The sequence below is a fragment of the Ailuropoda melanoleuca genome, chromosome 17 (assembly GCF_002007445.2).
Source record: "Ailuropoda melanoleuca isolate Jingjing chromosome 17, ASM200744v2, whole genome shotgun sequence".
NCBI lineage: Eukaryota > Metazoa > Chordata > Mammalia > Carnivora > Ursidae > Ailuropoda > Ailuropoda melanoleuca.
Genome location: NC_048234.1, coordinates 4,594,436 through 4,620,760, shown reverse-complemented (window position 1 = coordinate 4,620,760; position 26,325 = coordinate 4,594,436). Strand labels below are relative to the sequence as shown.

Here is a 26,325-nt window from a genome sequence, read left to right as displayed (position 1 = left end):
AATTTGCTCTTTTTCTTACAGTTCTGACCCACTTCCAGGTTGCATTTCTAAGGTAAGATCCCGATTTTTTTTTTCCTCGCTCTTCACAGGCTGCAAGAAATCTTCCGCAGGGGTTGGAGCGTGCTCACGGGGTTATGAAATGAAAGCATTTTCATTTCATGGCTGATCATGCTTCCCCTGAAAAATTCTGAGAGGGACTTTAGATACTCGTTCTCATTAATTTATATCCTCTGCAATACCTGAAAATGCTTTCTTAGAGTTTTGAGGAGTTTTATACACAATTTTTTTTTCTATTTCCAGCACTGCAGTCTTTTAAATAAATGACAACGTGCAATACAACATTTTGGTGTTATTATCCATTTATAGAGAACATGTAAATTTCCTATGTTACAGCTTTTCCTCAGCACCATATAATGTAAAAAAAAAAAAAACAAACAAACCAACCTGAGATGCTGTCTGAATGAACTGAGTCCTTCCCTTGGAAAAGTGGCTTAAATTCACATGTTGTGCCACAGTCCATAAAATGGAAAAAAAAATTTAAATGCTATGAAAAATGATTGTGGGCATTTTCAGCAAGACAAAGCATTTTGTGTTATCCAAATCACTGCAGTTTGAATGGGAAAATGTAGAAACGTTTACACAAGTGCTCTGAGTTCTTCTGGAAAAAAAAAACTTTATTATTATAAAACAAATTACCTCTGACCATTATTGACAGGATTAATGAATATTAAAATGGCAAGAGATGGATGGATCTTAAAAAGAAAGTTTTGTGAAATTTTTATGAGAATCTCAGTAATAAAGTAAGAAAACAGATAATAATATTTTATAATAAGTCTTTGAGAAATACTAAAGACAAGTGAAAAAGCCAAATTTGTCAAAATTATGGTATGGAAACAAGAGAAATTGATGTAAAATAGAATTTTTTTTTTTAACAAAACAGTGTAAAGCAGAGCTCCCTACATTTCTGCTTTCCTTTATCAGGTATCCTTTGTACTCTATAATGAACCCAAATCTATAATGAAAAGATTTTCACTACGTACAAAATAGTTGTTAGAATTTTCACAACATAAATCTATTGTACTTTTAATTCACAAAGCCAGCTTTGAGTCCTTCCCTGTACCTAGCATGTGTCCTAAGAGGCGCAAAGGATGCCTTGAAAGAAAGTGCTCCCCTGCCTGCAAGGTGCTTATAATCCAATTGGAGGATAAGAGCTCTCAACGAAAGAGCTGGAGGACACCCGGCCATCATCTTAGCTTTGTGTTCTGTATAAGCCAATCACAGGCTGCGTACAGAAATAAACACACATAACAAATAAAACAGAGAGAGCAGCTGCGATATCATACGGTGAGCCACAAACCGCAGTCTCTTTGCAGAAGCTCCATTAAGTACTTATCAGCACTGGCACAGAACACAGACACTGACATCTCACCTCCAGCCAAGCCAGGGAGGTGGGTGGTCGTACTCAACACAACGCTAAGTCCTCAACTGCTCAGCGAATCAAAATGTTTTCTTTTCCTAAACGTGACATCGAATACCTGAATTTCTAGACTATTCTTATCTTTTCTTTCCATCCCAGGCAGGGTCTTCGACCGGGCTGAGTTCAGCAGCCATGAGTTCAGACCAGGAAATGGCCGTTTTTGGGGAGGCAGCTCCGTACCTCCGGAAGTCTGAAAAGGAGCGCATTGAGGCCCAGAACAGGCCCTTTGACGCCAAGACATCTGTCTTTGTGGCGGAGCCCAAAGAATCCTTTGTGAAAGGGACCATCCAGAGCAGAGAAGGAGGGAAAGTGACGGTGAAGACCGAAGCTGGAGCGGTGAGTGGAGCCCCTGGAGCTGGCCACGTTTTATCAATTCTTGTGTTTCATCGCTCAGTTGACATGAACCGTTCTCTTCCCTGTTTGCCAGACTCTGACAGTGAAAGATGACCAAGTCTTCCCCATGAACCCTCCCAAGTATGACAAGATCGAGGACATGGCCATGATGACCCATCTGCACGAGCCCGCGGTGCTGTACAACCTCAAAGAGCGTTATGCAGCCTGGATGATCTACGTGAGTTCATTCTCATGGCCTTCTGCTCATACAGCTAGTTAATAGTTTGAAAAATGGATGATTAAGGTCTCCATGAAATGATTATATTCTTTTTTTTTTCTTTTTGGTGTAGACCTACTCAGGCCTGTTCTGCGTCACCGTGAACCCCTACAAGTGGCTGCCGGTGTACAACACAGAGGTGGTGACGGCCTACAGAGGCAAGAAGCGTCAGGAGGCCCCGCCCCACATCTTCTCCATCTCTGACAACGCCTACCAGTTCATGCTGACGGGTGAGTGGCTCCAGGGTTTCGCATGCAAATTATCTGACCACCTAGAGTCACAAAGTGTTAAAGCTAAGCAGATCTTTGGAGATAATCTAATCCAAGTCCCAGGTTGTACAGAAGAGGTAACTGAAGCACCGAGAGGGAGAGGCAGTCAAAGCTGGAATTAAAACCTAGCCCTCCAGACCCCACCCACCTCCATGATTTTACCAGGCCACGCCTCTGCTCTATCCCTGTTAAACTTAACTTGCTTGCAGTCTCCTCCTTAGAAATACATAATTTATGGTATAGCTTTAAGTAACAATAGCTAAGATTAAGTAACGGTGGAATCACATTATCTGAATGGAAATGAAAAATATATGTTCCATCCTCTCGTGCTTAAGTTTCTTGTTGACTACAGATTTGATGCTTTTGAGGAATATTGTTACCTCTAACGGCATCAGAGACCATCTCAGAGAAGAAGATAGCCTCTCTTTGAATAAAGATGGTATTTGGGGGCTACCTGCACAGAAAGAGAAGTTGTTGTTTTCTCCTCCCTTAAAAGGATTTTTGTTCTAATTGAGGCAGTTCTCTCAACTGATCTTTCTTTGACCTGATGGCACACTTTTGGCAGGACTGATCAGAGTTAGGGTTGCAGGCTGTGGCTGTAAAATACTTTTTTTTCCCTTCTCTTCGTGAGGACAAATGACTCATTTAGAAACTAAATCTCAACCTTGGCTTGATGAACACTGCTTAAACCTATTACACTACAGTCCAAGCCCTTTGCACATTTTGCATTTTTCAGTTCCATGCATGAATCAGCAGAGAGCATGCTACTGAAATCCACAGCTGACAACCAGAGAGTGTCTCTGGCTTTGGAAAGTACTGCTCTTTATTTTAGACCAGAAGGACACACTTACTATGAGGGCTCAAGGAATTTAAGATATAACAACATTTTATGTTTCTCTTCAACTTAAGACATTTATTTATTTTTTTTTTTTAAAGATTTTATTTATTTATTTGACAGAGATAGAGACAGCCAGTGAGAGAGGGAACACAAGCAGAGGGAGTGGGAGAGGAAGAAGCAGGCTCATAGCAGAAGAGCCTGATGTGGGGCTCGATCCCGCAACGCCGGGATCACGCCCTGAGCCGAAGGCAGACGCTTAACCGCTGTGCCACCCAGGCGCCCCTAGACATTTATTTTTTTTAATAATATTTTTTTATTATATGAGGCGCCTGGGTGGCACAGCGGTTAAGCGTCTGCCTTCAGCTCAGGGCGTGATCCCGGCGTTATGGGATCGAGCCCCACATCAGGCTCCTCTGCTATGAGCCTGCTTCTTCCTCTCCCACTCCCCCTGCTTGTGTTCCCTCTCTCGCTGGCCATCACTATCTCTGTCAAATAAATAAATAAAATCTTAAAAATATATATATATTTTTTTATTATGTTAGTCACCATACAGTACATCCCTGGTTTTTGATGTAAAGTTCCATGATTCATTAGTTGCGTATAACACCCAGTGCACCATGCAATACGTGCCCTCCTTACTACCCATCACCAGCCTATCCCATTCCCCCACCCTCCTCCCCTCTGAAGCCCTCAGTTTGTTTCCCAGAGTCCATAATGAGCATGAGAGATTATGGACTCAACTTAAGACATTTAAGAATAATATCATATATAACTTAACAATAATATATTTTAAAACTCCATTTAAAATGACACACTATTTACACTCAATGCCCCAAATGTTTCCCTATAGAAAGTTCTGTTTGGGTAACTGGTATGATGCTGATTGGCCACTGTTTTTTTTTTCTAGATCGGGAGAATCAGTCCATCTTAATCACGTATGTATTACTATTCTAGGATGTATTAGTATTTTATTCACACTGGGAAAATGACAAACTAAAAGAAATTAGTTAGTGCTGCCATATTGAAGCCTTGCCGATCAGCCTGGACCTGGATACCGTTTGTACTTTGTTGTAGCGTTTAGACTGCATCAGAATGTAAAATAACAAAGTCCTAAACTTTGTCATTTGCTAGTCCAGTCTTAAAAGCTGCCCAGAACTTTCCTAAGAGTACGGGCTACAAACCCTTTCTCTGTGCCCAGTCAGGACCCGGTACATGGCAGTGAACAACATACAGTCTTCTGAACGTTGAGCCATTTGTGAATGTTCCCAGTGGCTCATTTTTAAGGCCTACTTGAGAAATGTCTAGTCCTTCAAGACTTCACTTGAGCTATGTCTTAGTCTAAGGAAACTGAAAAACATACCCATTGTTTCATAGAGTTTTTTACGGTTTCATCGCCCACATAGCTGTTGGGTGGCTGCCTTTTGGACCTCTCAAGCCCAGGCCACAGCATCTGGAAGAGAGCCTGGCACATTTTAAGCACTCAAGAAATATGTTAGGTGATTAATGCATGAATTTCCCTTCTTGTCAGTGCAAAACAACAGATAATATGAGCTATAGTAGGCTGAAGAGAAGGAGCTAGGAAAAATTGACAAAGACATATAAAGATGGATGCATAAGGTAGTAAATGCTAATGATGGAAGTACTTTCATTTGTCACATAGCTTAATTCCTCACGTATGTTTGGTCTCTGTTTGACAGCGGAGAATCTGGTGCGGGGAAGACTGTGAACACCAAGCGTGTCATCCAGTACTTTGCAACGATTGCAGTCACCGGGGACAAGAAGAAGGAGGAAGTTACTTCTGGCAAAATACAGGTGGGTCTGGGGCCAGACTCAAGACTCTCAGGGCTCTCAGGAAGTCTGGAGCCCCAGAGGTGAGGACCGCTCTTGCCTTTGCAGGGGACCCTTGAAGATCAAATCATCAGCGCCAACCCCCTACTAGAGGCCTTTGGCAATGCCAAGACTGTGAGGAATGACAACTCCTCTCGCTTTGTAAGTCTCCTGGTCACAGAGGTCTTCTCAGCCCTTCCATGCCAGAGAAAGCATGCCTGATCTATCATCTCCATCTCATTTTTCTTGAGTGCTTCAAGTTTTATATTTAACATATCATTTTTACTTGCAAGGGTAAATTCATCAGGATCCACTTTGGTACCACGGGAAAACTGGCTTCTGCTGATATTGAAACATGTGAGTAACAGGACCTCCTAAACAGAATCCAAGAATGACAAATGATGGTCTGGAGGAACATTTTGCAGCTCCTGCTGAGCCTGGAGCCTGTGAAACACCAGTCTGCTGCCAAACATGCCCGTGGTTAATGCCAGTCTTATCCATAGCCCACAGTGTGCTTTATCCCAGTCATGAGCTAATGATTCTGTAAGAACTGCCAGGAGCCATGGGGCTTGTCTGAGATATTCCAGCCTCAGAACGAATTCCAGCTTTCTCTGAGAAAACACTAACACCATGGTAAATGAGTTGCCTTCCAGTTGAGAACAGGTGATTTCTTTGTAGCCTGAGACTTGATAAATGGTGCTCCTAGTGGTCCCTCTAGTATAAAGTGAGAAAACACCGCGAGGAGGGAGGGGTTCTCAAGAATCAATTATATCCCAAATGTCAAGGATCTTCTGCATGAGAAATGTCTTTGTCCTGGGCCAGGCATGCTTAGGTTCTTTCTAGAGGTGGTAAGAGCACCTGTAATGGTGTTTGTAGAGGCACAACATTCAGCTGAAATCTCAACAGGCCAGTGAGATTTTTTAGTTAATCATCCCAAATTCCAAAATCACTTCAGGAACTTTATAATTTTTTCCCCCTTGAGCAGTGTCTACTTTCCATTACAGATCTTCTGGAGAAGTCTAGAGTTACTTTCCAACTGAAGGCGGAAAGGAGCTACCACATTTTCTATCAGATCATGTCTAACAAGAAGCCAGATCTAATTGGTAAGAAGCTTAAATTTATAAGCTAGAAGTTAAACATTTTATCAACAACTTCTAATATAAAACGTATACCCTGAATTCTATGTCCCCAGAAATGCTTCTGATCACCACCAACCCATATGACTATGCCTTCGTCAGTCAAGGGGAGATCACCGTCCCCAGCATTGATGACCAAGAAGAGCTGATGGCCACAGATGTAAGTCACATACATAGTTTTTTTTCTTCAAATCCATTATGTATGGGAATGACAATAACACCCCTCTATAGGCATGGTTAAGGATATGGTATAAATTCCCCTAAATAAATTAGTGTCTTCTGCCCTTTTGTCCTCTTATCTTTCCTGGTAGAGTGCCATTGACATCCTGGGCTTCACCTCTGATGAAAGAGTCTCCATCTACAAGCTCACAGGGGCCGTGATGCATTATGGGAACATGAAGTTCAAGCAGAAGCAGCGGGAGGAGCAGGCCGAGCCCGACGGCACCGAAGGTAACACAGACAAAAAGCTCATTCCAAATTCATTACTTCTTTTTTTTAAATATTTTTTATTATATTATGTTAGTCACCATACAGTACATCCCTGGTTTCCGATGCAAAGTTCGATGCTTCATTAGTTGCGTATAACACCCAGTGCACCATGCAATACGTGCCCTTCTTACTACCCATCACCGGTCTATCCCAATCCCCCACCCACCTCCCCTCTGAGGCCCTCAGTTTGTTTCCCAGAGTCCATAGTCTCTCATGCTTCATTCCCCCTTCTGATTACCCCCCCTTTCTTTATCCCTTTCTTCCCCTACTGATCTTCTTAGTTCTTATGTTCCATAGATGAGAGAAACCATATAATTGTCTTTCTCTGCTTGACTTATTTTACTTAGCATTATCTGCTCCAGTGCCGTCCATGTTGCAGCAAATGTTGAGAATTCGTTCTTTCTGATAGCTGAGTAATATTCCATTGTATATATGGACCACAGCTTCTTAATCCAGTCATCTGTTGAAGGGCATCTTGGCTCCTTCCATGATTTAGCTATTGTGGACAAAGCTGCTATGAACATTGGGGTGCATATGGCCCTTCTCTTCACTACGTCTGTATCTTTGGGGTAAATACCCAGTAGTGCGATGGCCGGATCATACAAATTCATTACTTCTTTACAGCTGAGCCTCTGATGAACATATGCAAATTCACCTCCATACAGACTTTCTATAAAGTGGTTCACTCATCACTCTGCCCCCGATGAATTGTGGGGCCCACAGTAGGTCATGTGGGGTGCCTGAATTGTGTCTCTGCAGTTGCTGACAAGGCAGCCTATCTCCAGAACCTGAACTCTGCTGACCTGCTCAAAGCCCTCTGCTACCCCAGGGTCAAGGTCGGCAACGAGTATGTCACCAAAGGCCAGACGGTGCAGCAGGTGAGTGCACGACCTCAGTGAATGACCCCCATCCCAGGCCTTCAGAGCATGTCTTTAGTAGCGCCAACAATCACTGCTCTGTCCACGAAGGTGTACAATGCCGTGGGCGCTCTGGCCAAGGCCGTCTACGAGAAGATGTTCCTGTGGATGGTCACCCGCATCAACCAGCAGCTGGACACCAAGCAGCCCAGACAGTACTTCATCGGGGTCTTGGACATCGCCGGCTTTGAGATCTTTGATGTGAGTTGTTTGGATAAATGGCCTTTTGAAGGCCCTTCCATTTTGTGTCTGCTTTGCCGAATCCCCACTGGATTTTCCAGACTCGCTCCAACTCCTTGCTATTCCCAACACCTAGTTCAACAGCTTCGAGCAGCTGTGCATCAACTTCACCAACGAGAAGCTGCAACAGTTCTTCAACCACCACATGTTCGCTGGAGCAGGAGGAGTACAAGAAGGAGGGCATCGAGTGGACGTTCATCGACTTCGGGATGGACCTGGCCGCCTGCATTGAGCTCATCGAGAAGGTTTGCTTGCTTTTTTCAGGTCACAGATTATATACTGCTGAGAAAAATCTTAAAAGACTTCTACTCATAAATAGTATCAGGAAAGCTCCTTCTTTTGCTAACTCTGATGGAGAAATTCTGCTAAAAGGAGAGTGAATATTTTCTCTAGCATCCAGAACTCTCCATTTCCCGATAGTTCGCAATGCAAGGGCTTAAAACCACCTTTCCTTATAAAAGCGCACTATAAAGAGTATTTTTTACCCAGCATCCCTTTGTCATCCTTAGATTCATTTTTACTAGCAACTGAAATGCAAATTTCTAGTACTTTAAAGCAGTTTGAGACTCACCGCGGGTACTTAATAAAATTTCAGAATTCCTTAATCTCACCCCTGGGAAAACTTTTTAGGAAGTGTGGGATTCAGCCTTAGAATCTGCATTTTCACCAAGTGTTTTTGATGCAACCAGTTTGCAAGTCACACTTGGAGAAATACGGCTGTGGAGCTGTGCGGCAAGGCATGAACTCCAAGAGAGTATGCTCTTCATTCCTCTCCCTCGCCACCACATCCCAGAGCCCGACACAGCACCTGGATCTCAACAGGCACTCAATAAATATTTGCTAATTTAACAACTTCTGACCCAAGGGATGAATTTTCATTAATTTTAAGAAATTAAAGGATGAATTTACTCAAAGAGGATCAAGATGTCACATATTATTTCTACAAGCACACAAAATTCAAAGGCATTTGTTTCTTTTCATCCTTTCAGCCCATGGGCATCTTCTCCATCCTGGAAGAGGAGTGCATGTTCCCCAAGGCCACAGACACCTCCTTCAAGAACAAGCTGTATGAGCAGCACCTTGGGAAGTCGGCCAACTTCCAGAAGCCCAAGCCTGCCAAAGGCAAGGTCGAGGCGCACTTCTCACTGATCCACTATGCTGGCACCGTGGACTACAACATCACCGGCTGGCTGGACAAGAACAAGGACCCCCTGAATGAGACTGTGGTTGGGCTGTACCAGAAGTCTGCAATGAAGACTCTGGCTCTCCTCTTCTCTGGGACAGCAACTGCTGAAGCAGGTAAATTCCAACAGAAGTCATTCTTTATTTCATGTATCAAACATACACTGAGGAAGCTGTGCTATGATTGCTTGTGCTCTCTGCCCCCCTTAGAGGCTGGCGGTGCCAAGAAAGGTGGCAAGAAGAAGGGTTCTTCTTTCCAGACAGTGTCTGCTCTCTTCAGGGTATGAACTTCCTTTGCTCTGTCTTATTAGATTCAAGAACTTAAAATTTTACTGTATTTGTGGGGAAAGGGAAGTAATCCTGCAAGGATTCCAGAACTGGACGTGACTCAAAGAGACAGGTCAGTGGGTGATGGTAGAACAGAGTCTTAGAGAGTTTGGGGTCGTCTGGAAGAGACACCTCTGTATACAGGAGACAGGGTGTCAGGAGGGATGAGAGTGAATTGCAGGAGTCAGCATCAGATGGTAAAATTAAATTTGGGGCCAGGAAATAAGGTCATTTGACATTTAAAAGGTTCTGCTAGGATAGGACTAAGCCAAACATGAGATTTGCTGGAGCCTGTGGGAACTTCCATATGATGTACGTGCCTTGGTGTATACTGGCTCAGAACTGAAGTGAGTGGATTTTGAAAGCTGAAGACAGAAGATCACTGTGAGAACTGGAGGCTGATTCTAAACAAAGGAAGTAAAAAACCAGATGTGATAAGAAATAGCTCTTGAAGGAAAATTTACTTTTCTTAGGACAGTCCCATCTGTAACAATGGAAACTTAAGTGACTCTGAAAAGCCAGGATTTCCACAAGTTGGAATACTTCTTCTCACACTTGGTAACATGGCTGTTGGTGTTCTGCCAATTCCCAGAGTGAGGCACTAAAAGGCCACTTTCTGTGGAATGAGGAGGAGGACACAGCTCTGTAATTAGGATAAGGAATAGGAATGTGATAGAGAAGCAGATACAATTTAAAATAGGGTAAAGAAAGAAATGAGAGATTTGGAAGAAGACACTGAATTATTTGTAAAGTTAGATCATACATCTAGACCAAAGAGTCCGGGTAGAATATTTCCCTACATTTAGAATGTCATACAGAAACAATGAATCATGGAACACTCCATCAAAAACTAAGGATGTACTGTATTGTGACCAACATAATAAAAAAATTTTGTAAAAAGAATATCATACAAAATCTACAACACATGCTTGGAAATTCAACAGCAGTGACCATGTCAACGACTAATAGAAAAATATGTTTATAATGCACAAAAACAGGAAAGAGAAGGACATTTTGGGAATGTGGAAATTCCAGAAATAACTCTTCTTATTTTCAAATCTGGATACTATTCAGATAGTATCTGAATTAGATACTACTGGATCCTATAATTAGATACTATTAGAATTGCACCAATGTCACGGATGTCACAATGATTATGTCTGTAAATATGAATGCATGAAAACAGTGCTTTTTAAAACCAACATTCATAAATTCCACAGGAGAATCTGAATAAGCTGATGACCAACCTGAGGAGCACTCACCCCCACTTTGTACGGTGCATCATCCCCAATGAAACCAAGACTCCAGGTAAGACCAATCTGACACCCAAACAACTCCAGGCCGTTTACTTGAGACCAGGAAGTAAGGCACGTGTATTCTGCCTTTTAGGGGCCATGGAGCATGAACTTGTCCTGCACCAGCTGCGGTGTAACGGGGTGCTGGAGGGGATCCGTATCTGCAGGAAGGGGTTCCCAAGCAGGATCCTTTATGCAGACTTCAAACAGAGGTCAGACTCTCTCACTGCAAATTATCTTAAAAAGTTCTTTTATTCATTTTAATTTTTTCGATGGAAAAATCCTTTATATACTATTATAATTGAAGAAAAGAGAAACACATTTGACAGACTCTGTATTGACATACTAAAAGTTTGACACCCTTTGATATACAGAGAATAAAGACATGGATATGATTTCTTGTTTATGTTTGTTAGACTACCCAAAATCTATGTCATTTCTATAGCAAGGCAAGATGTCTTGTTGGTGACAAGAGCTCTATCATTTATTTGTTTGGCCTAAACAGATACAAGGTATTAAATGCAAGTGCTATCCCCGAAGGACAGTTCATTGACAGCAAGAAGGCTTCTGAGAAGCTCCTTGCATCCATCGACATTTGACCACACCCAGTATAAATTTGGTCACACCAAGGTAATGGTCTCTGAAGCCTACCTGATGCTATCCATCTCCCTATGAAGTTTATGTACAGTGTCTGATCTGCAACTCCTCCCATGCACAGGTCTTTTTCAAAGCTGGTCTTCTGGGGCTCCTAGAGGAGATGCGAGATGAAAAGCTGGCCCAGCTGATTACCAGAACCCAGGCCAGGTGCAGAGGGTACTTGGCGAGAGTGGAGTACCAGAGGATGGTGGAGAGAAGGTATTATAGAGATGCTTTACTGAGCCCCCTCAGCCTAGACCCTTCTAATTCTGCTTCCTGTGGGAACCTGACTTTGACCACTTCTGCTCCTATCACAGAGAGTCCATCTTCTGCATCCAGTACAACGTCCGTGCCTTCATGAACGTCAAGCACTGGCCCTGGGAAGCTGTATTTCAAGATCAAGCCCCTCCTCAAGAGTGCGGAGACAGAAAAGGAGATGGCCAACATGAAGGAAGAGTTTGAGAAGACCAAAGAAAGCCTTGCAAAGGCTGAGGCCAAAAGGAAAGAGCTGGAAGAGAAAATGGTTGCTCTCATGCAAGAGAAAAATGACCTCCAGCTCCAGGTCCAAGCTGTGAGTATCTGAGCCCATTTCTTACAATGGGATGCTAACATTTCAGTTCAGCAGTTGCAAGAGGAAGGTCTGAATTCCACCTCACTAAGGGACTATCAAACTTTCCTAATTCACAACTCCTTAGAAGTTCTACACAATCCCAGATGCAACATTACTACCAAGCACTGTGGTAGGATCCCTTGCTGTTGAAAAAGAAAAAATGAAACCACTCCTCCTTTCCACATATTGTTTCTCCTAGCAAAATGTGGGCAACAAGTGAGGGGATCTTTGCTCCTTAAGATTCTCCCTACTGAAAAGAGCACATAAGACCAGTGAAAAAAAGAACCATATTCACAGTGGAGAGGGAGGAGACATTGTGATGGAAATGCATCAACTTGAAACCAATATGAAAACAACTGGCAACTTCCCTCTCAACTTTGTCTTTAAAAACTCTCCAGTACCTGAAAGAATATAGTCAGTGCAAGGATAATGGCAATATTTTCTATAAATAGTGTCAGTTTTTGAGCTAGCATGAGATGGGGTTGATACTCTCGTTCTGATGTCCCAAAAAACATCCAGAAGATTGGGAAGAAATATTTGATCAAACACCACTGTCTAACCTACCTTTGTGACTCAAATGACAAGAGACTTTCAGTTTGCTACTAAGATCAACAATCTAAACCCTGAAAGGGACCCTGTAGTCCTCTGTATTCAGAAGCAAATCGACATTGGTCCAGTTGGGTATTTAGGCTTGGGACACTCAACTAGGAAACTTGAAGAAAGATGAACTGTCTGTTCCTACCTAGGCTGGCATTGTGCCTTTCCCTGTAGTTCATATAGAACAGGGTTTTCCAAGTTAAGAAGAGCTTCATCACACCTTGGAGAACCAGTGGATAACTGTAGGGCATATCTCTTTGTTCTGGGCATACTCCTCTCCTTCGAGAAGTATGACCTCTTTTCAGCATCATTAAACTCCGCACATTTAATAAATACATGAGGACATTCCAAGCGCTAGGGATACAACTGGAAGCAGGAGACATGGTCCCTGCTCCCACAGAGTTTCTATTCCAACCCCTATTCCCTCTTGTGAGAAACATGCTCGCTACTTCTCTATGCACCACCTTTGAACATGTTCAGTTCCCCTTATTTCTTCCATGTGTTCTCTGTAATTCCCAGTTACTCTGTAGGACATCTTTCCTTTAAGTCACTTTCCTGGTATTGCTCCTCCATCTGAGCAACCCGCTGGATACCCGGCCATTTTGCTTCTCATACACTAAGCTTTTCTGTAAATAAATATTAAAGAAAGAAAGGTGACTGATCTGAAATTATATACCAACACATTAAATGTAGGTGACATCATGCAGGGGAGGAAAAAGTTTTTCCTGGAGCCTTTCTTAATAAGGTCCCTGGCTGAGTCTGAAAATTTAAAAATCGATCAATAGGAGAGAAGCATGCATATTTATTGATTTTTACATGTACACGGGAGACTTTACAAGAGACTGAAGACCACAGGAAGCTTGTATATCTTTTAGACAAATGATAGATTTGTAAAGAATTGATAAGACAAAGGGGTTTGAGCTAAGGGTAGTAAATGGTGAAGAAGTAACTAAAGAAGATAAAAGTTACTTTAACAAGGTTGTTTATGCAGCCTTCTTGGCCCCCAATTCCCATCTCTGGTGATAAGAATGTCTTCTTTCCTCCTAGTACAGGGAGGGTACTTTTCACATGAGAGTTTAATGACCTGTTTCAGGGAAGAAGGGTGAGTACAGGAGGTCAGAGTGGGCTTCCTACTTCACCCATTTTCTCAAACTCCTTCAGTTTACGGTATGCAATATGCCAAAGTGCCATATTTAGGGACAGTGTGTCCTGAACTTAATCGTTAGCAAACAGAAGTGTATCATAATTTCATCAGGAACGCTGACTTAAATTCCTCTAAAAAAAAATCTGCAGTGCCATAATAAGTACCCAATAAATATCTCCTAGATGATGGAAAGCTTATAAAAATTAGCCTAAGGCCTTAAAACAAAATTTACTTGTTTGGTTTCAAAATATTAATGAAATCTGAAATGTCCAGAGAACTAAAATCTAAAGGTGTCTATTATCCCTTTTCAGGAAGCCGATAGTTTGGCTGATGCAGAGGAAAGATGTGACCAGCTGATCAAAACCAAAATCCAGCTGGAGGCCAAAATCAAGGAGGTGACTGAGAGAGCAGAGGATGAGGAGGAGATCAACGCCGAGCTGACGGCCAAGAAGAGAAAACTGGAGGATGAGTGTTCAGAGCTCAAGAAAGACATTGACGACCTTGAGCTGACCCTGGCCAAGGTTGAAAAGGAGAAGCATGCCACAGAGAACAAGGTATGAATCATATTCTGTTCTACCATACACAGGTTCTGCCACGCTACTAAAATGCTTTAGAGCAGATACCATTTCTCCTTCTGATTTTTCAAGGTGAAAAACCTCACGGAAGAGATGGCAGGCCTGGACGAAACCATCGCAAAGCTGACCAAGGAGAAGAAGGCCCTCCAAGAGGCCCACCAGCAGACCCTGGACGACCTGCAGGCAGAAGAGGACAAAGTCAACACCCTGACCAAAGCTAAAATCAAGCTAGAGCAGCAAGTGGATGATGTAAGCCTAACATCATATAAAAAATAATTTTTTATTTAGTAACAAACTAAATAAGTCTGCATTTACATTCTAATAATGTAGTGAATACTTTTCAAGAGTTTCCAATGAATTAGTGCAGGACATCGTCCCCGGTACAAGGTCTAAGATGAACACCCATAGAGTCAAAAAAAAAAAATCAATAAAGAAAGTTGTAGGTAACAGTCGATCTGGGTAAAAAGGGTTAGGGGAAAGGAAGGTTATTCTGTTTACCAAGAAAAACTGTACAAACAAAATGGATTTTGGTTGGGATCAAAAAGCAAATGGCTATGGGAAGAAACAGAGAGGGTGCTCTAAGCAGGGAGCACAGCAAGAGCAAAGAAGTAGTAAATATCCATAAGGTTTTCTCTCACAGGGAAAAAGGGGACTCCAAATAAGGAGTGTGGAAGATGAATTCAGCTTTAAATGTGATCTGATATCGAATAGAGAACCCACTGTAAATATCTGAGTAAGGGAGGAACCGGCAAAAATCATGGTTTAGAAACATTGCTATGGTGCCTATGGGTATGGAGAAGCACTAATCACAATGGCTTCCAGTGGGGAGATTCAAAAGGCATGACATCTCCCTAGCAGTTTACTATAATCATATGGTAATGAGGCATGGTTCACTTTTTAAATAATGGCTCTTGTACTAGGTAAACAGCAAAGGGAATGGAATGAATGGGACAAATTTGTCTTATGCACAGAAAAATCAAAATAAACTGCTGATTAGATAGAAGTTAAATGTTTACAAGTCCAACCTGCGATAAAAGATGATAACAGTCCTAGAACTGTATTCATGCATTATTAACTTTTAGCTTGAAGGATCCTTGGAACAAGAAAAGAAAATCCGAATGGATCTAGAAAGAGCAAAGAGAAAACTAGAGGGAGACCTAAAATTGGCTCAAGAATCCACAATGGATGTCGAAAATGACAAGCAGCAACTCGATGAGAAACTCAAAAAGTAAGCAATGAGGACAAAATTTCCATGGGGAAATTACTGTTATTAGATCTGTGACTGACATAAAATGCTTCTCTAACAGGAAAGACTTTGAAATGAGCAATCTGCAAAGCAAGATTGAAGACGAGCAGGCCCTCGCAATGCAGCTACAGAAGAAGATCAAGGAATTACAGGTGAGTCGGACCCCCCCACCTCTTCTGCGCATCCCGGGAATCACAAAGGCCAGGAGCTGGCATTCACGTTGATGTGTCACCCCCAGGCCCGCATCGAGGAGCTGGAGGAGGAAATCGAGGCAGAGCGGGCCTCCCGGGCCAAAGCAGAGAAACAGCGCTCTGACCTCTCCCGGGAACTGGAGGAGATCAGCGAGCGCCTGGAGGAAGCCGGCGGGGCCACTTCTGCCCAGATCGAGATGAACAAGAAGCGCGAGGCCGAGTTCCAGAAAATGCGCCGGGACCTGGAGGAGGCCACCCTGCAGCACGAAGCCACGGCGGCCACCCTGAGGAAGAAGCACGCGGACAGCGTGGCCGAGCTCGGGGAGCAGATCGACAACCCAGAGGGTCAAGCAGAAGCTGGAGAAGGAGAAGAGCGAGCTGAAGATGGAGATCGATGACCTCGCCAGTAACATGGAGACAGTCTCCAAAGCCAAGGTACAATCATGCTTTAAGTCTTGAAGAGACTTCTGTGAGACAGGTGTGAGTGAGCCGCTCAAGAATCCTCAGTAACTGGCAGGAGGAGACTACAGACAGAGCAAGCAGAAAGACAGACACTCAGGTGTGATGAGGGAAGCACTCGCTCTTGGTTGTGAGAACGGCCACACCCAAAGAACATAGAGTGGAAAGTTTAGCTCTTCCAAATAAAAACTACGATTCAACTATACATTTTGGGATTTTAAAAACACCTCACCTTGATGAAGCTTCTGTTTTCCCCCTTAAGCACAAATACATAATATGTTTTTTGAAAAAATCACCGAGAATTGAATCAAGTATCATTATTCTCCTATCAAAGAAAGCCAGTCGAGTAAAGACTTGAATTCACAAAGCAGTTTACTGGTAGCATGTTTGGACTATGTCATCTGTTACTCTTTCCTTCGTAATCTTTTGATTATGTTTTTGTTTATAAAGATACTGTATTCTCAAAATAAATAGGTGCCCCAGCCCGTATGGAATGCTCGGATTACGGAAAATTCCTGTGGTCCAAATGCTTGCTTGAGATGCCTTCTACTACTTTCTGAATGCAGGGGAACCTTGAAAAGATGTGTCGCACCCTAGAAGATCAGATGAGTGAACTTAAGACCAAGGAAGAGGAGCAGCAGCGGCTGATCAACGACCTGACGGCTCAGAGAGCGCGTCTGCAGACGGAAGCAGGTGGGCCATGTACCAGTGTTGACCTTGAATGACAAATTTCCCTTGGATGCTTAATTCGCTGAAAAACTGCACTGACTTGTTGAGATCACAGATTACCCCCTGGGGATACCCATCACTACCACTATGAACACATCACTGACCGCTAGCATGGATTGCTTTCTTTTTTGTTACAGTTGTGACTTCCATTAAAGAGAGCAGGGTCTTCTGTTTTTATACATTTTAAAGCAGATTTGACTTTCATCAAGTTATCAAATTAAAAGTGTAGCTTCACAGTATTTATTTGCACTTTTCAAAATGCTTGCACAAGTTATTTATTACCCTCAACAGTCTCTGTAATGGAATCCACATTTTAAAGATGACAGACTATGGCAGTGATGAAGTGACTGTCCAGGAATGCTTACTCCGCTCTTCTTCCTGAAGTCTGGCCAAACGCTGCTAGCTGGCACAGTCACACAGAGCAATATTCAGCACTACAACCCAGCCCAGGAGCCTTAAGTGATGCTTGTGGAATTTCGACTATCAAATTGGAGAGTTTCTGCATTTCCTCTGTCCCCTAATCAATCCACCCAACTTTTTACCAAAGTTCCTCTTCCCCAAGTGAGAGATAACAAGAAGGAAATTATTTTATGGGTCACCTGGACTATTAAAGTAACAGGCAGATCGAAGTGTTGGAGAACCACTTTACTCTTTCATATTCATTGAAATATTGTTCTTTCTATGACAGAGTTCAAAGTCAGGCTTTTATTATTGTTGTACAGGTAGTTAGTAAACTTCATGAAAAAAAAACCCTGTAATCTCAAAGACTCAAAATGCTCCTTGTAGACACTTCTCTAAGTTCTTTCTATAACTTAGTGGTATGGAAAAAAAAGAAAGTTGTGATTCTTACTAAATACTAACATCTCTTGTTACATCCTTCTTGACCAATTTCTACTGCAATAAATAAACTTAAATATCTTCCAAAATATTTTGTGTTGCTCATAAGTATGTGATCAGCCTCCAAGCTTTCCCTACTTCTCATTTCTACATAGATTTGCTCATCAGAACTGAAGTGGAGTTTGGTGGCTTGCTGTAACCCGTATTCTCTAATGTGTTTCAAACTCAGCTCCCTTTCCCTGATCCAGTTTTTAATCCAGAGTTCTGATTTCCAAAATGAGGTTGAGATTTCTCGATCTTGGTCTTAACAGGTGAATATTCACGCCAGCTAGATGAAAAGGACTCATTAGTTTCTCAGCTCTCAAGGGGAAAGCAAGCATTCACGCAACAGATCGAGGAACTGAAAAGGCAGCTTGAAGAGGAAATAAAGGTAAGCCCTACTTGTCACTATCCTTATTTTTGAGGTTGTGTTTTGTTTACTTCCACAGATTTTCTTCTGATGGCCTGTAGGAGCCTAGGGACAAAACGTCACTTTAAAGGTATCAAATTAAGTCTCTGATCTCTATGTTCTCAGGCCAAGAGTGCTCTGGCCCACGCCCTGCAATCAGCCCGCCACGACTGTGACCTGCTGCGGGAACAGTATGAGGAGGAGCAGGAGGGCAAGGCCGAGCTGCAGAGGGCAATGTCCAAGGCCAACAGTGAGGTGGCCCAGTGGAGGACCAAATACGAGACGGACGCCATCCAGCGCACAGAGGAGCTGGAGGAGGCCAAGTATGTTCTAGACTTAGTTGAAATGGAAATATTTCTGTTAACAAAGCACATCTGCCATAAGCACTATATGGGAAAATGTCCATTGCTCCCACAACAAATCTGAAAAACCAAGGAAAAAAACATGCGTGAACATAAACCAAAGCAAGACAAACAATCTAGGCGGTGCAGGAAAAGAAATTAAGCTAGAGGGCAGAAAAAGAAAGGAAGTAAGGCAAGAGGACGTTGAAGGACAACTTTTGACATCATTCTATCTATAAAGGTGTAGACAGAGTTAAGTGTTAACTGTACTTTCTTGTGACTCTCCTCCCTCTCAGCCACTAATGGGAAAATCAGTCCAAGATGTTAGATGTGTAAGGGGAAAATAACTGGGCTTCAGAACATAGCTCCTCCTTCTGAGATGTAAAAACATGGCTATTCGTAGCGGAACAAAGACGTATATTGTTAAAGACTAAAAAGAAAATATAAATTCTGCAATAAGAAAGGATACACAACATTTCACAAAGGACCAAATATTCAACGCAATCAACAGTTCAAGATGGAACTATAAAGATGGAGAAACTGGACAGGAAGAAACCTATTCATTCAACAGGAAGTTTCAGGAGAGATCTAGTTATTTATGCTGTGACTCATGTACAAGCATGTAGTTGGAATCGTGGTGGGGGGATGCCTTAGAAGAGCCTCTGAGTGGAGCTCACAAAGCAAAACTGATAATGATTTGGAAAAGTTTATTTTTATTAAATGATGACTGAAAAGCCAGGAAAAATAAGGGACACGGTTAGCCAAAACCAAGTCTATTTGATTTGAGGTTGAATTCATTCATTTGAATTCAATTCATCCTACACTGGAGCACTTAATATGTGTGACAGCCTACGAGAAAACAAAGATGGGCAAGATACACACTCCACCCTCTGGAGATGAGAATTCAGTGGAGACAAGATATAAACAACAGCAATTCAAGACAGATATTATTATTCTAGAGAGGAGGAGCAAACCAGCCACTCTGATGGGTAAAATGTTTGCTTGTGCTGATCACAGAAGGCCTTAAAACCTGAGTACGAAGTATGGCGATGTTGAAATTTAGACTGTTTTCAGGATTTAGTTCATAGGAGAGTGGGAATGAGTTAACACAGAACTGGGCCTACAAAACAAGATGGAAAAGCAAAGTATTAGGAGTCTGGTTCTGGAAATCACTCTTTTGTACCTACTTTGAAGCATCCAGTTGTGTGGATGGCCACTCACTTCTCTTGTCCGTATTTCACTTTTTAGAAAGAAGCTGGCCCAGCGGCTGCAGGATGCCGAGGAGCACGTGGAAGCCGTGAACGCCAAATGCGCTTCTCTAGAAAAGACGAAGCAGCGGCTCCAGAATGAGGTGGAGGACCTCATGCTGGACGTGGAGAGAACCAACGCGGCCTGCGCCGCCCTGGACAAGAAGCAGAGAAACTTCGACAAGGTGACTCGTGCGGTAGTCTCTGCCTCAGTGTTCAACATAGGATGAGAGCCAGCCTGCCATCCTCAGTGTGTCTTATTCAAACTGCCTGAGGGCTGTTCTCAGCAGCTCCTGCTCCACGGTAGGCGGTGGAGGGGGACAATGCCTGTGGTTTCCACTCTTCTCATTCATAATGATCTGTCAGTGCCAGATCATCTCAACTCCGAAATGTGCCAGGATAGATGGTGTCCGTCCCATCAACTTTATCCATTAAATTTCTGGGCCATTCTTTGCCCCTCAGATCCTGGCAGAATGGAAACAGAAGTATGAAGAAACTCATGCTGAACTTGAAGCTTCCCAAAAGGAGTCCCGCTCCCTTAGCACAGAGCTGTTCAAGATTAAGAATGCTTATGAGGAATCTTTAGACCAACTTGAAACCTTGAAGCGGGAAAATAAGAATTTGCAACGTGAGCACATCTCGCCTTTTCTTTAACCCAAGATCCGAAAAAATGTTTTCCCCCACTGAACAAATTTTTATATCTTTGTTCACCAACAGAGGAGATTTCTGATCTCACTGAGCAGATTGCAGAAGGAGGGAAACGTATCCATGAACTGGAGAAGATAAAGAAGCAAGTGGAACAAGAGAAGTCTGAACTTCAGGCCGCGTTAGAGGAGGCAGAGGTAGACATTTTACTGTACATTCTACAACAATTACAAGAGGAATTAGAGACTACTGCATGCAAGGATTGATGAAATTCTTAAATTAAGAGAAAAGAAAAGTAATTCTGACTCTGTGTACTCAGTATGGGGATGGATAATCGACCATGCACGCAACTAAACCACCTGTACGTCAGGAACTGTGCCAGACACAGAAAAAAACAAAGACGAATAAGTTAAGGTCCCTGCTGTCAAGGGCACTATCTAGCTGGGGAGACAGAAATATATAAAATCAACAACACATTGTAGAATAATTTCCAGAATAATGGAATAAAGATGTGTTATGGCAGCACAAGAGCAAGAACTAATTCCTATTTCTAGAATACTATATAAACTTCCATTCCCTGCTAATGTGACCCCTTGCTGTCATTAAAGGCATCTCTTGAACATGAAGAGGGAAAGATCCTGCGCATCCAGCTGGAGTTGAACCAAGTCAAGTCTGAGGTCGACAGGAAAATTGCTGAGAAGGATGAGGAAATTGACCAGCTGAAGAGAAACCACGTCAGGGTCGTGGAGTCAATGCAAAGCACCCTGGACGCTGAGATCAGGAGCAGGAATGATGCCATCAGGCTCAAGAAGAAGATGGAGGGAGACCTCAATGAGATGGAAATCCAGCTGAACCACGCCAACCGCATGGCTGCAGAGGCCCTGAGAAACTACAGGAACACCCAAGCCATCCTCAAAGTAAGCGGGTTCAAAAGACAGCCCCAAGGTGGTTGGGGCGACTTCAGCTCTGAGAACAAGGTGTCTCCATGATCATTCATTCCACAGGACACCCAGATCCACCTGGATGATGCCCTCCGCGGCCAGGAGGACCTGAAGGAGCAGCTGGCCATGGTGGAGCGCAGAGCCAACCTGCTGCAGGCCGAGATCGAGGAGCTGCGGGCCACTCTGGAGCAGACGGAGAGGAGCAGGAAAATCGCAGAACAGGAGCTCCTGGATGCCAGTGAGCGCGTCCAGCTCCTCCACACCCAGGTGAATATAACACAATAGTGAAAAATGCAAAGGAATTAAATTGAAATCCCTGCTCATATCTTGGCATTACCTAAAAATGCATTCATAATGTTTCATGGAGGATGAAGTTTTAAAACATTTAATATTTATGCTTAACAATATCTATACTGTGACATTCAGTCACATTAAAAACATGCTGTCACCTCAGATAACTTATGGAACAAGGAGGGATACTAATTACTTAACTAGTTCATGAGTTCATTAAAAATCTGGCATCTTAATTTTGCTCTCATGTACTAAATATTTCTAAATTTGATATTTTAACCAGAACACAAGCCTGATCAACACCAAGAAGAAGCTGGAGACAGACATTTCCCAGATCCAGGGAGAGATGGAGGACATTGTCCAGGAAGCCCGCCAACGCAGAGGAAAAGGCCAAGAAGGCCATCACTGATGTGAGCAGCGGGCAACATGGTGGGGGTCAATCTTGAATCCAGATGTGCTTGCTCATCTCTCTCAATGGGTTTTGTTTTACTGTTTAGGCAGCCATGATGGCCGAGGAGCTGAAGAAGGAGCAGGACACCAGCGCCCACCTGGAGCGCATGAAGAAGAACATGGAGCAGACGGTGAAGGACCTGCAGCAACGTCTGGACGAGGCTGAGCAGCTGGCCCTGAAGGGCGGGAAGAAGCAGATCCAGAAACTGGAGGCCAGGGTGGGTCTTCTGATCAGCATATTTCTCACCTCATTCCAAACCAGTGCATGATTTTGAGTACCTCGTACTGCTGGATGATTGGGGCATGCAGAGACAAATGAGAAATGTTCCTTGGTGTCCAAGAGCTTTTAAGGACACAACTAGACCAGGCCATCAAAACTACATATAAAGCAGAGTAAAAGCAGCACTGCAGGTCATCTGAAGAAGCAGAAATCCGCTGAGTGAATGGATCACAGTAAATGTCTTTTAAAATGCCTACCTTCTTCTGGGCTCCTGGATGGCTCAGATGGCTGAGCATCTGCCTTCAGCTCAGGTCATGATCTCAGGGTCCTAGGATCGAGCCCTGCACCAGGTTCCCTGCTCAGCGGACAATCTGCTTCTCCCTCTCCCTCTACTGTTCCCCTGTTCCCCCTGCTGTGCTCTCTCACTCTCCCTCTCAAATAAATAAATAAAATCTTAAAATAAAATAAAATAAAATAAAATAAAATAAAATAAAATAAAATAAAACACCTACCTTCTTGCAGGTCCGTGAACTTGAAGGAGAAGTTGAAAGTGAACAGAAGCACAATGTTGAAACTGTCAAGAGTCTACGCAAACATGAGAGGAGAGTGAAGGAACTCACTTACCAGGTAAGGAAAATGGCCTACCTAGGTTTTCATCCTAGTCTGCAAGGGCTCAAAAAGCTAACATACAACAAAACGTTGATGGTATTTGTACTTTCAAGAGACTCACTCTTCAACATATTATTTCAGACTGAGGAAGACCGCAAGAACGTGCTCAGGCTCCAAGATCTGGTGGATAAACTGCAAGCGAAGGTGAAATCTTACAAGAGACAAGCTGAGGAAGCGGTGAGTTTTGAACCCCTTGGAGTGACTACATAATCCCCTCCCAGCCCCGGACTTAGGCATGGCCAAGCCTGCTTAGTTAGAGGAATGAAAGGAAAGAAAAGGAGGGTACAATGAGGAAGGATCAAAGGAAAAGGGTCAATGACGTTCTAAACAATGAGAAGAAACTAACAACTTGATGAGCCAGGGAAAACTGTTCCAGGGAAGGGGAAGAGCAACACAACGCTTTTGAGTGGACAAGAGTCTGGTTCAAGGAGCAGAAAGCAGGACAGAGAGAGCAGTAGAGAGAGGGCTGAGGAGCACGAGAGGAGGCAGATCACAGGGCCTTCCAGGCCTTGGTAGGAAGTCTGGATCGCATTCTAAGTACAATGGGACACTGGGAAGCCACAGGAGGGTTCTAAACTGCTCAGTCATGCCCTGGTTTATACTTTTTAAAAAGAATATTCTGGCTACTTTGTGGAGAATGGATTGTCTGATAACAGGTAGGTACAGGGTGACATTCTAGGAGGCTTTTCGGGTGGGCCCGTGGCTTGCTTGAGGGCAGGAGTGGAGCAGATAGAGAAGAGTGGAGGGATTCAAGATGAATTCTGGAGGGAGAAACAGTAAGATGTGCTAATAGGTTGCCCTGGGGAGGTGGCGGAAATGAAATCAAGGGTACTTCATCAAGTCCGTGGTCTGAGTAGCCAGAGGGATGGTGCAGCAACAAGGACTACAACAGGGAACTAAGGGAGGAACAGATTCACAGGGCAAGAAAGAAATAGGAATTCTGTTCTGGAACACTGTTTGAAATACCATCATATACATAAGTGAAGGTGACAAGTAAGCAGTTAAGTCTGGAACTCAGACGCTCCTGGTCATGTTCAGACCAATAGATTCTTGCCACTCCACCTATCTCATTTCCCCAGCCTATGATTTCTTTGAAATAATAAATATCAATTTTCTAAGGAGGTAAGAATAGATATATATACCTCCTCATCACAAATTAGTTCCTCTGTCCATGAGTGGTTTTCATTATTCTTCTGACCTCTGAGGTCTGGGGCGGGAAGCGGGTGTAAGGGTGACAGAGAGAAAGGGAGACTCAACATGTCTCTACCCCCTACTTCCCTCATCTGTAACAGGAAGATCTGAGGTTTTATTCATGCTCTATTATTTAGTGATTCTAAGTTTCATGCATTTCTAAATTTGAATGCCATATTTTGAACAGTTGTCAATGAGCCTTTTAAAAAAGGACAATTACCAAAGACTAAACCCAAACCGGCTTCCCAAATTCACTGCTTGTCTGTTCAAAAACAATCAGAGACTACTGAAGACTATTCTGGGAAGCAAATCTTGTTTCATTTCTAAATTGCATTAAGTGGCAATTATTGTCAAGGGACAATAATTTATACTCAAGGCTATTAGCTTGATATAATATAGGTATGGTTTTAGTACGTCCAGTTAGCCACTGCATCATTAGTTTTTGTTGTAGTGTTCAGTGATTCATTAGGTTTTTTTAAGAAGGTTTTTGTTGTTTTCGTTTTTTTTTTTAAAGAAGGTTTGGTTCATTCACCAAAATCTGGGGGGGGGGGAAGATTAGAAAGCTGACATATTTAGTAGGAGCTCTAAGGTGTTTACATGTTAAAAAAGAGAACTTTTAGAAATGTCAGCGGCAAATGTCACCTGTCCCTCCTTGTTATCCATGAGTTCAGGAAGCATGAGAGGAGTTAACACACACACACACACACACACACAAAATCAAGAGCGTTCTAATTTGTTTAAGGTTTACTAGAGTGAAGCATTTTTAAGTAAAAAGAAATTTGACACCAACCAACCTAAGAAACTAGAAATTCTGAGCTCCTTTCCCTCCTAAATGCATCTCCATTCATTCTCAGGAGGAACAATCCAACATCAACCTCTCCAGATTCCGCAAGATCCAGCACGAACTGGAGGAGGCCGAGGAACGGGCTGACATTGCCGAGTCCCAGGTCAACAAGCTGCGGGTGAAGAGTCGGGAAGTCCACACGAAAATCCTAAGTGAAGAGTAATTCAACCAAATGGTAAAAAGTGACCAAAGAAATGCACAAAATGTGAACATCTTTGTCACTCTGTTTTCTACTTTGGTTTTTTGCAGATAAAAAATTTATCCGCAAATAACTTGTGAGTCTCTTTTTTTCCCCCCACTGTGTCAATTCATCTTTTTCTTTATCAAGAAAAGAAAGAAGGAAGGGGGGGGAAGGAAAGGACGGAGAAAAAGAGAGAAAGTAAAAGAAAGAGAAAAAGGAAGGAAGAGAGGAAGGGAGGGAGGGAAATATTTTGGCTTGTATCTAATGGAGCAGGAATTAGTCACCAAGAATAAAACATGATAGGAGCAGACAGGCCAGTCCCTGAGAGTAAAATGCCCTCAGCCACACTTGTCCCTATGGAGAGCAGGTAAGGCCTAGAGGCGGGCATTAGGCATACAGAACACAGAGTATCTGATAAATCTCACTGGGCAAAACACCAGCTAGTTATCGAAAAAGCTGATTTCTGTTAATGAAGTAATTTATTTTCTTCATAAGATGCTAGGAAATTCTTGATCTCGAGATTGAGCAAAAATAAATCAAAATAGTAATTATCTACACAAGATAAATGAAACTGTAAAACATTTGGATTAGACACTCAAAAATACTCCAAATGCAAACTCTCCACTATAACTACATGAACTATTAAGTCGGGATTAGCATCTCTTGAGAGGGAAATACATTCTGGGGATTTTCTAGTCCTTTCTAAGTGTAAGAGATTTTTAGTGTTTTGCTCCCTGCAACAGGTTTAAGTGGTTTTCCTGGCCGTCCTCCCTTGCTGTCACTTTAGAATAGAAAATGGGAGGGAGTTAAGAATGAATATATTTAGAGTATCTGTGCTCCCTGGAAGTTCTGTGTGTGTCTTACAAGACACTGTGTGGCTTTCTCCCAGTGCTCTGACAGCAGTGGACGGCCACTTAATTATTTCCCTGTCAGTTCCCAGCTCTCAGTATTTGCTCTCTGGACTGAGACACTGTGCCTTTTTCGAGCTGCAGCAACACCACCGTCATGATTATAACTGGTCTCACTACTGCAGAGCAACATGGCTGAGGGTAGCCCAGGCCTTTTGCTAACCTCATTTTTAATAGGGCACAGACAAAACAGCAAGTATCTCGTCAGCTAGCAAGGTAACAAAGTTCTTACAGGAACCGTACACCTATTTCAAAAGAACAATCTAAGATTACATGTTTTAAATTGTACTATCTAGTGGTTAAATTATACAGCTGCAC

General features: G+C 42.8%; 1 protein-coding gene across 1 annotated transcript; it reads left to right on the top strand.

Annotated features, from left to right (window-relative positions):
- Window positions 1-29: 29 nt before the first annotated feature.
- On the top strand, window positions 30-25,107 carry LOC100482937 (myosin-1-like). Its single transcript, XM_034647013.1, is given in 44 exon segments — window positions 30-52; window positions 1,577-1,813; window positions 1,905-2,048; window positions 2,161-2,317; window positions 4,102-4,129; window positions 4,892-5,006; window positions 5,091-5,183; window positions 5,315-5,378; window positions 6,026-6,124; window positions 6,214-6,317; window positions 6,469-6,607; window positions 7,406-7,524; window positions 7,615-7,764; window positions 7,880-7,953; window positions 7,955-8,048; window positions 8,793-9,102; window positions 9,196-9,266; window positions 10,533-10,620; window positions 10,702-10,819; window positions 11,113-11,203; window positions 11,205-11,237; window positions 11,326-11,462; window positions 11,561-11,623; window positions 11,625-11,814; window positions 13,906-14,148; window positions 14,242-14,418; window positions 15,252-15,397; window positions 15,477-15,567; window positions 15,654-15,943; window positions 15,945-16,041; window positions 16,632-16,758; window positions 17,943-18,061; window positions 18,206-18,402; window positions 19,669-19,852; window positions 20,130-20,295; window positions 20,385-20,509; window positions 20,921-21,229; window positions 21,317-21,520; window positions 21,828-21,917; window positions 21,919-21,954; window positions 22,042-22,212; window positions 22,737-22,841; window positions 22,965-23,060; window positions 24,929-25,107. Coding segments are annotated over 43 exon segments (5,811 nt in total). The 5' UTR covers window positions 30-52; window positions 1,577-1,609; the 3' UTR covers window positions 25,082-25,107.
- The last annotated feature ends 1,218 nt before the right edge of the window (window positions 25,108-26,325 follow it).